The sequence below is a fragment of the Strigops habroptila genome, chromosome 1 (assembly GCF_004027225.2).
Source record: "Strigops habroptila isolate Jane chromosome 1, bStrHab1.2.pri, whole genome shotgun sequence".
NCBI lineage: Eukaryota > Metazoa > Chordata > Aves > Psittaciformes > Psittacidae > Strigops > Strigops habroptila.
In genome coordinates this window covers 106,454,478-106,467,139 of record NC_044277.2, presented here as the reverse complement: position 1 = coordinate 106,467,139, position 12,662 = coordinate 106,454,478, and the positions used below count along the sequence as shown (strand labels likewise).

At 35.1% G+C, this 12,662-nt stretch overlaps 1 protein-coding gene across 2 annotated transcripts in view; it reads right to left on the bottom strand.

Annotated features, from left to right (window-relative positions):
- UBE3C (ubiquitin protein ligase E3C) overlaps positions 1–12,662 on the bottom strand; it is a 78,081-nt gene that overhangs the window by 40,360 nt on the left and 25,059 nt on the right. For both annotated transcript variants that reach the window (XM_030500380.1, XM_030500390.1), the window contains 4 exons: positions 7,514–7,600; positions 6,648–6,805; positions 5,698–5,930; positions 610–714 (listed from right to left, as the gene is read on the bottom strand). In XM_030500380.1, the coding sequence (XP_030356240.1) occupies positions 610–714; positions 5,698–5,930; positions 6,648–6,805; positions 7,514–7,600 (583 nt within the window). The remainder of the gene's footprint in view (positions 1–609; positions 715–5,697; positions 5,931–6,647; positions 6,806–7,513; positions 7,601–12,662) is intronic.

Genomic DNA, 12,662 nt, shown 5'->3' with positions numbered 1-12,662 from the left:
CCAACTGCTAAGAAATTACCAGGTAGCCTATCTGAAGTGTAACCAGCTTCTTAAGATCCAAATTTTCAATGATCTGAAAGCTGTACCTGCACATTCTTATTAGTGTTTTCTTTAGCACACACACACGTTTTAAGCTTAATCTATTTTTTTTTAAAAGCTCTAAGGGAAAAAGGAAGTTAATTTCTACGTGAGGTAAGTACAGAAAATGCTACTGAATTTTCTTTTATTTTGGAAGAGATTTTTGAGGGGGCTTTTTCCCCACTGTACAGCAACTCTTTTATTTAGCATTTTTATTATGAGAAATACTTTAAATAAATGGAAAATAAAATGCAACAAAATGCTACCAGATTTTCAATTCTCCCCTGCTACAAATGCAGATGACTTACACTGCTGCACCATAGAGCGCACACTTCATGGATTGGAAATGCGATTTAACAGAAAAGTTTCTTAACAGATGCAACAGTTTTACATTACAGAAAAGCAGCATTACTCCAGATTTTAAACCACACTAAATCTGTGCAGCATCACTGATACTGTCAAGAATCAAACATTTTACCACTGAAACTTTAGCACCTGTAAGGCTATGTGGAAAAATGGTATTACTGTTACCTTATCTGCTTTAATGTTTTCTTGTTCTGAGAGCCAGTGATTTGGTGGGCAGAAATTTCTCCTTGTATCTCTAGATTTCAACATTTTCACTAAGTTTGTGATGACCTAGGTGTCAGAAACACATACATTCAATATTCATTCAGCAATGAGAATGAAACTGTATAATCCACAAAGACTGAATAAAATTCATACTTTAACATATGAAATCATTACTTATTTTTAACTTACAAAAACTTCCTCTTAAATACCTTAGAATGTGAGTAAGTAATTGTGGTTCACTTTTAAGACATCAAAAAAACCCAGCTTATTTAAGTCCAAAACCTAAGAACTAGGGCTACCTAGGGCTAAGTAATCTTAGGGCTACACTGCACAACTAAAAAGCTGCATGCCAGTTCAGGGAAGCCTAAAGAAATCATTACCAGCATCAAATTACTTATTTAAAGAATTTTAACACCTAATATTAAGAATATTAACACCTAACCACACAATTTATACAATGGTCTTTTACACAGGTTTTTTTGTTTGGGGTTTGGTTTTGGGGTTTTTTTTTCTTCTATAGTTTTTCAGAAGTTAAGCATGTGAATGGATGTATGCTTTTAGAAGAGCGAGCTATATAGCTATTCCTTACTCTCGTTCCAAAACTGAGATTCCAAACAATTTAGCTGATTTGTAGGTTTTCTTTTTTCATAAGGAAGAAAATTCTTAAATTTCTGTACATCGTTTTTCAAGGAAAATGCTCCACAGAAGAATGAAACTTTTGCTTGCCATCTCAAGACAAAGGTCATGTGTAGCACCCCACACTAGGCAAATAAGGGATCAACTAAAAAATGATGGGTATTTCTGCCTATAGACAATAAAATTAACTAACTAGCCAGCACAAGATTGTGTGATATACACAATGGCCAAACTGTACAAAAGCCAAAATCAACTTCAGAAAGCAGAGAAGAGGGCAGAAGCATTAAATTGGCAGCAAAACATAAAAGCAAAAGTTACCTCTCTAAAGTACATGAAAGATTGACTGCTTCTGGTTCCTGCATTAACAAACTAAAGCATTTCCAGCTAAAGGTGCCTCAGAAAGAATGTAAGTATCTGCTGATTGTATCACCTCACCAGACACTGAGGTGATTATAAACAAATGCTAATACTTTTAAGGGTAAAGGTCTGTATCTGAAAAGACACTACAGGCTCCTTTTCAGTTAATATCTTGTTAGCGTTTTCAAAGCTAGATAGAGAAAAAAATCATGTAATCCAGAAGTAGCTAACAATTTAGCAAATTAACCACACCTTCAAAGTTCTTGTCTTTATTAAAACAGATCCCAGTGTGACTAGCTCAGATGTTTATAATGTACAGTAAACCCCATTGTAAGATTGTTAAAGGATCCAACATATCAGACTGAGAAAGTCAAACCACTCCTGAGAAGAGCCTAGGCCAAACATGCCTGAAAGCAGATTACAAAATTACCATTTTCAGAAAAAGGACCAAATATTCTTGTGGTGATCACCACAGGAAGCACAAAAAGCACCTACAGTCCTAAAAATATATGTATGGAGGGGGGGCTGGTTGCAATTTTCGTTTAATATGCATATATATACTGCTTTATTGTAATGTTATTTGCAACTAAAATGTGTTAGGTAAAAGCCCTTTAGTATTTTAAGTTAGTAAGCTCTTTCACAGCAGACGGTATAAGCATTTACTTGAAAACCACCTAGAAACCGGTTTAACAAATTACTGTTTATCAGCTGAACCATCGTGGGTGATGATGTGCACACCCGTACTTCACCCAACCACAAGCACATCAGCATAAACCACTATGTTGAATTCATTTCTATTCACAAGGAATTCAAATGATGAAAGGTAATTCTGTCATTATCATAACCAAACAGTCAGAAAATGAGAAAACTGAATAGATAACTAGTTTATGCACATCTTCATAACAAAATTGGGAGGCTGAGAAAAATGGTTATCATGGTCATGAGGGTGTCTTTGCAATTTTAATATTTTTCTTGGCAGTTTCCTCCAATTCAGAAAAAAGGGAAGAAAAAAAAAAGTAAAAGAGCTATCGAGCTAACAACTACTCCATGTCAAGCAACACTACATAAAACATAATTAAGTGGAATCAATAGAATATTAAATTACTAGCCTAAAAAGACATTATCATTGCTACAATAAGAAGCCACCTGTTTTGCAACTTAGAACTACAGCCGTTGAAAAATTAATAGAAAAAAAACATACACAAAGCTTTTCTGAAGTAATCTTGCTAAAAGACAATCTTAATGGGCAGGTGTCAAGAGTAACAGAGTTTAATGGGCCTTCTACAGGATTCTGTGTCTAGATACGACACAAAAGACCTTTTAAGATCCCGTTTGTAAAGTAACATCTTGAATAAAGACAGAACAAAGAATGCTAATAAGGGAACTGTCTGATTACACAGGAATTTTCATCACCTTGCCCTTATAAAATTCAGTGCAGGTTAGATGGGTCACTGAAACTCTGTGGTCCCATTACCACTATATGTAAAAGCAAGATACAAAAAAGGGGGGGGGGGGGGGGATCAGAAAAAGTTACCCACATGAGGACCATGCTAATAAAATATTTTACAAGCAGTTGACAAACCCTTAAAGGAAGCTGGATCAAATCAGGCGAGACTGTACTAACATTTTTTTTATGTATTTTATTGAAAGACCCACTCAATAAATAATATTAAAATGGACATTTCTTTCCAATAAAGTGCCAAGCGCAAGACACATTCAAAAATAAAATTCAGCAAAATTAGCAACTTAATTTCATAGGATTAACTTAAGATAGTGAAATAATTCTTTTATTTGACAAAATCCATATTCATTTAACCATAACTTAAATCCTTCTACAGAATCTGTACCAGTGACTACACTATTCAATATTATATCCAAAAAGAGGGATTTTGCTAAATAAAGATGTAAATCTTACCAAAGACCTCCCATCTGTTAGCAAATACTGACATCACTGTCAGCAGTCTCACTGTTTTCAGATTTACCATTATCTTGCAGAAATAAAGCCTGTATTTGCATGCATATATATATATACACACACACACAGAGGAATGTATTTCATTAGATAACAATGGCATGGAAAATATGCAAAGCAAGGGTGAAAAATTGAAAGAAAATAACGGAAAACCAGGAAATTAAAGGCATAGGTGATAGAGAAGGAACATGCATTTCTCTTTGCAGGCAGCTTGCAAAATCTTTAGGTTTATCTCTCCTATTTGACAGCATAAAAGAATGAGAAGTATTTTCTACTTAAATTTATGATGAACCACTTTAGCTTTGTTTTAATGATTTGGAAGAAGATACTGTTGCCTGCTACTGGCAAGAAGCTATTTTGAAGCTGCCCTCAAGAAAGACTCAAGTGCGGTGTACAGCAGTCTTCTTGAAAAGATGAACTTTAGCTGTGCTCAATTTTTATCTGTAACAGTACCCTTCTGAAGGAGTAAACCAGGGAAGCTTTGTTATTAACTACTTTTTTGAGTAGAATCAGAGCCTTCGAGATATCCTTAAGATTTACATTTGTAACTCACCTAATGGAAGGCAACCCTGGCTCCAGGAAATAGTAACAAAGTTTAGACAGTTCCACTACAAGTTTAATTTCTGGCTGCCAAAGTGGAACAAAATAACTCAGGATTTTACAACTTTCAGAGTGACAGCAAAATAAACCAAATTCACCTAAAACATAAGCAGCTTATAAAAAGATTGACTAAATATGACAAACTAAAGAGAAGAAATAGAACGTGGCGTGATATAAACTGCATACATAATAACACCCCTAGCATGTTGTCCTTCTTAGAAAAATAGACATAGTGGGGTTTTCACGTGTGACCTTTCAATCGAAAGTTGATTTGGCAATTTAAAGACAAGTAATTGAATTAAATTGTGCAAACATATATTAGATCAATCTGTGCAAATTACAAATTCAGTGGTGCATTAGGACTGTATTCAATGCAATCAAAACATTATCAGTTACTCTCACTGCTATTAATGCTTATGCTCATAAGTGAAATGTGTTGTAAAATCAGGCAGAATAGGCTAGATAGAGGCTATCTTAGACTTGTAGAATGAATAAGCATTCCTTAATTAGCCCATCAGGTTAAGTGCAAGCCTTAATGGGCCTTTCCTAAAGTCTAGCATGACATCTTTCTCCAAACATGGCCAAGAAGAAAGTTCCATTAGCAATATTAATACAAGCTTAGTTGATCATTTTCATTCAATTAACTTCTTTCAATTAAATAGATAGCTTGACAAAAGCAGTGATAAAAGACCTGAAGGGACAGCTGATGACTCGAACTGAACATTAGTGTGCGAGAGGTCGCCAGTATTAAACAGACTGTAAATCTAGCATTCAATTTGGAAAATGCATTTCTTCTGCTCCCACTTCTTTAATGAGCAATTTTAGCTGACTAGATGTGTTTGCTGCAGAATTTTCATGAGAAGTCAAGCACTCCTTTTTTTCGGCAACAGTTATATTAGGTTTTTTCCTGCCAACATTTTCAGCTTCTCTTAACTCATGTCTTCAGTAGGAGACCATGGATAAAACTAGCAGAAAATACACTGGTAGATACCCAGAAAGAACATACATTAAGTTTACATTTGCTAAGTATTTGGTTAGTATTCCAGCAAACCCAAAACACCAAGAAAACCAATATGGCATGGTACCAATTTAGTGAAGCCCTTTAATACAGAAGTACTTGAGTAATTGTATGATTCAGTTAGAATTTCACACCTACATACAGTTACAATGACATACTTATGCAACTTGCTGAATGGGAGTCCAAGTTAAAACCTATATCCTATGCAGTAACTTTTGTATAAACAGGATAAGCAAAAAATTGAAATTTAGAGTTATCAGAAGTAAAGAAAAAAAGTTACAATTATCAGAATTTAATTACTCAGTTTGGCATACACACCAAAAAGCAGCCTTCCCAAACCCATATTCCTTGTAACAACTGTGTTAGAAGTATAATTATGGGGGCAAAACAATGAACCTAATCTTCTATCTTCAGCAGAAGCCTGAAAACTTCATTGAGATATGTTCTGAAAATTGACACCGTTTACCTTGAATAACTGAATCCACCTTTTTTGTTCCGTCTGTATACATTGCTGCATTTCCGTATTTTTTGTTACTCCAACGCTTCTAAATGCTGCAATATATTCCTCACGAACCTCTGGTTTTGTTTCTGGGTAAGCCAACTTTATGATTCCTAAACATGCATCTCGAAGGCAGCGTGATAATATTACAAGCTCTTCTAGTGTAAAAGGCATCATTGATGATTGTCTTTGACCTGCGACTACATAAAGCACAAGCTTAAGTTTCCTTAAAGGACCTTTTCTTAACAACTTTGTTATTAAAAAAAAACAAAACAAAACAAAAAAAAATGCAAAAAAAAACCAAAAACCACCCCCACCAAAAAAAAAAAAAAAAAACCCACACACATACAAAAAAAAAACCACCCCCAAAAACCAAAACCCACACAAAACCAAACACCAAAACAACAAAACCCCCACTTATTTCATAGGAACTTTAATATTCGCACACAAAATTTAAACCTACACCAACAAAACATCAGACAAAAAGAGAGTGAGTACATATTCATAAAGGCAATCAGGACTTGTAAGTGTTTGCAGTCACAATTATTTTAATCATAATATTCTCTTATTCGCTTTTGTGCTGCCTGCTATATTAAATTTTTACATTAGACTACAGGTTCAGCCCAGAAGTAGTTCAATCTCTTCACTCATTAAAAATTATCATGATTAAGAACTTCCATATCAGACCACGTATAGCTAGGGTTCCCAAGGTGCAGACCATCATTTTTTTCCTCTTTTTTTTCTAAATGCAATCACCATGAAAGAGCCAGCTGACAGCTGAGTGCTCAGGGGACCATCAGCAAGTCAGCCCAGAAGAGCTTCCCCACAGATGTCAGCAAATCATTGTCCAGGGAACTTTGTAGCCTTACACAAAAACATTTTGCAAAGCACTGTTATTTAGTATGATTGAAACTCACCTTCTATTGGATCACCAAAGAATTCGTTATCGTGAATAGAAATAAGTGAATGACTAAACAAAGAACTAAAAAGGTAGAAGAGAGGGATAATTCGACTAGAGTCTTCTAAAGACATTGGAGAGCCTCTTGAAATCACTTGAAGAAGTGGCACCATAGACCTTAAAATATAAAAATGCAAGATTAAAGAGATGGTTAATTATATACTCTTTTTTAAAGTATTCAGCATTCTATTACAAATCTTTAGTAGTAGTTCCTACAGCAAAATAAGGACAGCGCTCTCAGTTAGATAACTATCTCCCATTCCTGCAAAATAAGGCTACTCTTTTTCAGTTCTTGTCACTATAGTATCTCAGTATCTTGATGATACATAAACTTTGGCATTAACTATTACTGACTGCAGAGACTTTCTGATTTAGAAGAGAGACACAAAGCAAAGAGAGTAACTAATCTGCATGTCAGCCCAGAACAAATCTGCAGGTCCAGTGCCTAAATTCCTGGGAATCCAGCCATCAATTTCTGCACTAGTCAAAGTATATGAGATAAATACCACACATTTAGGACGAAGTACTTGTAGCTTCAGTGTTAGATTGATCCTAGTAAACACTCCAAAACCTGCAAAACATCCACCTTATTTTAAATAAAGATTCTATTTATTGATTAGCTGTAAATAATTAGAAATTATTTACAGCTATCCAATTTCCAAGATTTTGCTGTTTTATGCAATCATAGGAGCTAAGTAACCATTATGGTTTTGGTTTTAATCACCTTCCATGAGCACTGTCATACCACTAATTGTCTCATTCTCTTTTCACTAGATATGCTCTATTTTAACAAAGACTCAGTTTCAGAAATGGTATAATACATACCCTGTAATCATTCGTGTAGTCATTGAAGATATCAAATACCAAAGATGCCTCAGGAATCTGGCATTAAAGGCTAAACTATAAAGAAGCCTGCAAAGGAAAATTCAAATAAATTGTGTCTTCCAAAACACTATATTCACAAAACACAATGCTTCTGTAAGAACTTATCGGTCAAACATTTCTCAAATATAAACAATTTATATTTATTTTTTCAAGATGGAGGTTCTTAACTCTGCTCAAATCCGGTGAAAGCCCCAAAAGCTGAAATAAACCAAGTATATAAATCCTTATACCTAAAATACAGAGTTTTCATTAACTCAGCAACAAACCACATGATATAAACCCATGTTTGCAGTATTCCAGAGAATTAAACACACATTAATAAAAATAATACTCACTCAGAGTTATTTATCTGGGATTTTTTCAAATTCTAATCTAGAAAATCATACCAGTTAGTTAACAGGTCATTTCTGTGGTTCTTCTGACATTAGCAAATACAGCAATTTTTGTGAAAAGTAGATTAAAATACCTCAAAGCTCATTTATGCTAGAAGCAAATACTGATTTAAAATTATGCAGCAATTTTACTGGTGTATTCTGCCTGGCCGACATAAATATAACATCATCAGTGGAACAATGCCTGTCAGGACAGCTACCATACTACTAGTACTACACATAAACTAATCCATCTGTACACAGAAAATTAGTTATACACCTTTAAAAATAAATGTGTACGCTCACAAGTCAGTTATATACAGGACTGACTTTAACCGTATTATTTCAGACATGATAAACTTTTTATAGAAATGAGAAACAAAAAGCATCCTGCAATTAAAAGTTCTCCCCTAGCCTATTTTGCCCACTGCAGGAAGCAACAGATGTGACAAACATAATTTGAAACAATTAATGTCTTCTAGGAAACCAAACAGGATTTGACTGACTCAAATGTCATTTTTCAGGTATTGAAGAGCTGCATTCAGTTAGTTATCCTAAATGCTACTTTCCTAGCTACTACTATTAGAATAAATAAGGTAAAACAGATATTCAGGTCCCACATCTCCTCTCAGTGATCAATAGCCTCATACTATCAAAATTTCCTGTGACCGTGCGTACAAGCAAGAGAAGGCTGGGAAATGAGAATGCGGAGAGCAGACTAACTGCTGCCTGAAAAAACAGTATTAATTACAGACCACGTGGATAAATTAAATGTGTCAGATGGCAAAAGGAAAGGAAACACACATTTCATTAAGGAAAAAACTAACACACAAGTAAACACATAGAAACAGTTAAGAATGGTTTAAGCAGCAATTAATTCAAAGACATTGAAACACAGAAAGCACAAGAAAACCTACAGGCCCACTCACAAACAAATACTGCAGAACGCCATATGCCTCTGGGTCCTCCCTTACTGGCTGAAGCCTCGCAGGCTCTTTCTGCTGCCTTCACTGAAGCACAGCCTCTCTTCGGCACCCACACAGCTATTCCCTTCTTCAGGCTCTAAATCCTCATGCATTCACCAAAAGCCAGTCACACAAACAAGGAACTGTGTGAGGATGAAGTAGCATCAGGAAGGGCAGAACTCTACACTGCACAGGAAGGATAGAGTTTCACAGGTATGGGGACTTTTGGAAATAGACTGGGGGCATGTAGAAGGTGGTGAAATGAAATACAAGCTATCTCTTGGCCTTTGTTGAAATATCACCTCTCTTGTTTCAATACATAGATTTTAAATACATAGGTCTGTACTTTTAAAAAGAGTTGGAAGCTTCGCATACTCCAGAGACGTTGAACTTACTAATGATCACCAAGATACAAGTCAAATTTGAAGCAACTGCAGCTAATGACAGTCTAAGGTAAATTTTACTGTAAAATTAAGTTCTCTTTTAAATATGTGGAATTTGTGAAAACATCCAACCTGAATTTGATACATGGGAATTTTACTTCCTTCTGAAGTCATATTATTTTGACATTTGGGTGGAAATTATGCATTATCCTGTAGGAAGGGCCTATTATATCTAGCTAATTTAGAATAACGATTTCTATTTTAATGTTTAACTATCTGAATGATAGCTCTGATGTCTTGGTTTCTGAAGAGAAATTTCCTCAGTGACCTTCACTTTTCAGCCTCATATTTGAAATGAAAAGTAATTTGGCATAGTGCCGTTAGGTCTCATAGGACTTCCAAGTAAAAACTTGTTAATTTTACAATCATCCCTGGAAATTATGTAATAGTTTTAACAGCAACGAACAAACATTATGGACACTGAACCTATCATAATGTAATTCATTTTTTCATTCTAGCAATATTCAGCAATAATGAAGGGAAAAAAAGACAAATCTTAAGAGCTTATAATCATAACCTTTGTCTAAGTTTTAGCCATTTTTTTTTCCATATCCATGATTCAGGCAGTCAATTATAACAACTGCTATATTTCATGGCCTGATTCCAGAAATGCTGAATGTATTCAACTTTCACGTTTCCCTTCCCTGAAAATCTGGTTAAATACAAAAATGCAAATTTGGTAGAAGATGTTATCATACAACCTATTTTGTCAATATGAAATACCTATGAAATATGAAGCAGATGAATTCATCAATTCTAAGGCTTTCCATACTGTCAGCAGAAAATAAACATGAAACTGCGAACTTAACACAGAAAGGTGAATTAGGCCTTGTGTTTCAAAAAGTTTACATCACTAGATGTACCTGAAACATAATTCATTGCGAAAGGAATTACAACAGCAACAACCTACTACCCTCCCACTCCAAGTACAGAAATTGGCTTTCAAAGTAGAAGATAACCGTAACCAAAAAAGAACACCTCTCCCTCCCTCTCCCCTGCCAAAAAAAAACATCACCACAGTGCAAGGATGGCCTTGAAAAGTCGCCTCACTGCAAAAGTTCAAGAAATTGGCTGTACTAAAAAGTTTCAAAATTTTTGGCTTCACACTGAAAAAAAAAAAAACTAAAAAGCCTAAAAAAAAGTTGAATTAAAAAAGGTAAGAAATAAAACCTTTGAGAATTAAAATAGGTCAAAATCTACCTCTATTGGTCTTTGGCAGAGAAAAGATCTGCATCTGCTAGAAAACAGCATTTGCAGATAGAACTACATTAAAATGACACAGCACAAGATAGTAATTCCTGATAAATGACATTATCAGGATATTGATATAAACTATCCCATAACATCTCACAGATCATGCATTACAGGGGTATCTTATATACCCTGAAGACAAAGCGTTGTTAATCCACAAAGTTTTGAGATTAGTTAATATAAAGCTTGAGCATCCAAATAATCTTGATCACTTCTCCATTAAAGAAAACAAACAAACAAAAAATACACACACACACACACACACACACACAAATAGCAGAAATCAAAAAGATTTGACATTATCTCTTTTTAAGTAAATTATTATAATCCAACTTGGGAGTTTCATTTTCAATATCTGTACTATTCTAAAAACAAATCAAGCAGCTAAAGTTTAAACCCTGGGGTTTTACCCCTCCCATGCAGTGATTCTGAATTTTCTTGAAAATCTCACCACATACCACCAACTTCTTTGAGACCATTCTACATGGTTTTATATAATGGATTCATTAATAGATTTTCTGTGAAGTTCAATCTTCAGATTTAGTACTGTAGTTTGGCAGAGGAACCATTTTTCTACTACCAGAAAGGATAAGCTCCTTTCAAGTAGAAAAAGGCACACTGTCTCAGCCACAGGCTATGAGAGAGTTAAATTTACTCCAGTGATTTCTGTTCAGCATCTATTTTAATCATACCAAATTAAATTATCTGCTCCCCAAAGTAAGCACATAACAATCATTTATTTAGAACCTTGATTCTCTCTGTAGATACCTAATTGTCCACAAAGGCCGCATGATTTATGTCTACTTGCCAGAACGGTATTTTGGGCACCTCTGGTTTTAAAAAAGTGTCAAATTCCTCCTGCGCAATGGGACAGATTAAATGACCCATTAAGCTTAATTTAGCTGAGGCACCACTACAAGTTAATTAGTTAAAGGCAAGATTTTCAGTCTAGGTCATAAATTGGGCCCTGTTTCCCACTGAGACCATTTAAGTTAATGAAGAGAATACACTAGAATGAGAGGAGCTCACACAGTCTGTGAAAGGTCACTGCTGCCGGGGCAGCACATTTTGACACTTCAGAACTGCAAGGTGTCACAGGTACGAGACAGCATGCAAAGCCATCGCTAAATGAACCATACCGGTCTCTATGCCGCTTTATGCTTTTTGCCTCACTTTGTATTGAACAGAGAACAGAAAGAAAAAAAAGAAGTAAAAACTTCATATACAATGATTCTGGTTTTGAGATACACCCAGCAGTTTAAGAACATTCCCTACAGAATGACTAGAACAGCCTCATGTAAAGCCTGAATATTTTCAGCACACTTACGAAGACAGGCTGCTCCTATTACACCAGAATGTCAATTTCCTAACAACTCTCAACCACAGGTTAAGATCAGCAATGTTATGTTAATTCAATAGTAGCAATATGTGGTCACTATGAAACGGTTAAACCCAGATCAGCAATTACTCTGGGGCACTGATCATGCAGCTGACAGCTACTGAAGTCCTAGTAGCAACACAGTTTCCATCAGTCTAATACTAAGCTACAGTGATGACCTGAACTCTGTGGTATTAAATTACACACCTAAATATTTTGCAGAAATAAATTTACTAGTTATTTAAAGTATAGTTTTGATGAACGAAAGTCTTTCAAATCTCTTTATAATGACAACTATGCTTCAAGACTTATTTTTTCTCCTTTTTTTCATAACTGTATTCAAAAATATAGATCAACTTTACAGTGAAAAGATGAAAGCCCTGCCTCTCTCAAAACAAGCACAATCCCCAGTGACTTCATTGAAATCAGGATTTTATTCTACACCTCTCATCTGGCTTACTGAACACTAAAACAGCTTTTCAAGTCTTCTGGCTTTTTTCTTTAATTGGGCTTGACTGCATGTTTACAAAACAGTAATCTACCTTTGGAACCCACCATCCTCTGTAGAGAAATCAGAAAAGAGCTTTAGAAGCTTGCTCTTTATGTTCAAAACTACACTGTACTTTTGGGTATCTTGTTCTGTTCTTTCTTAAGTCTCTGTTGCAAACCCGAAGAAACAAC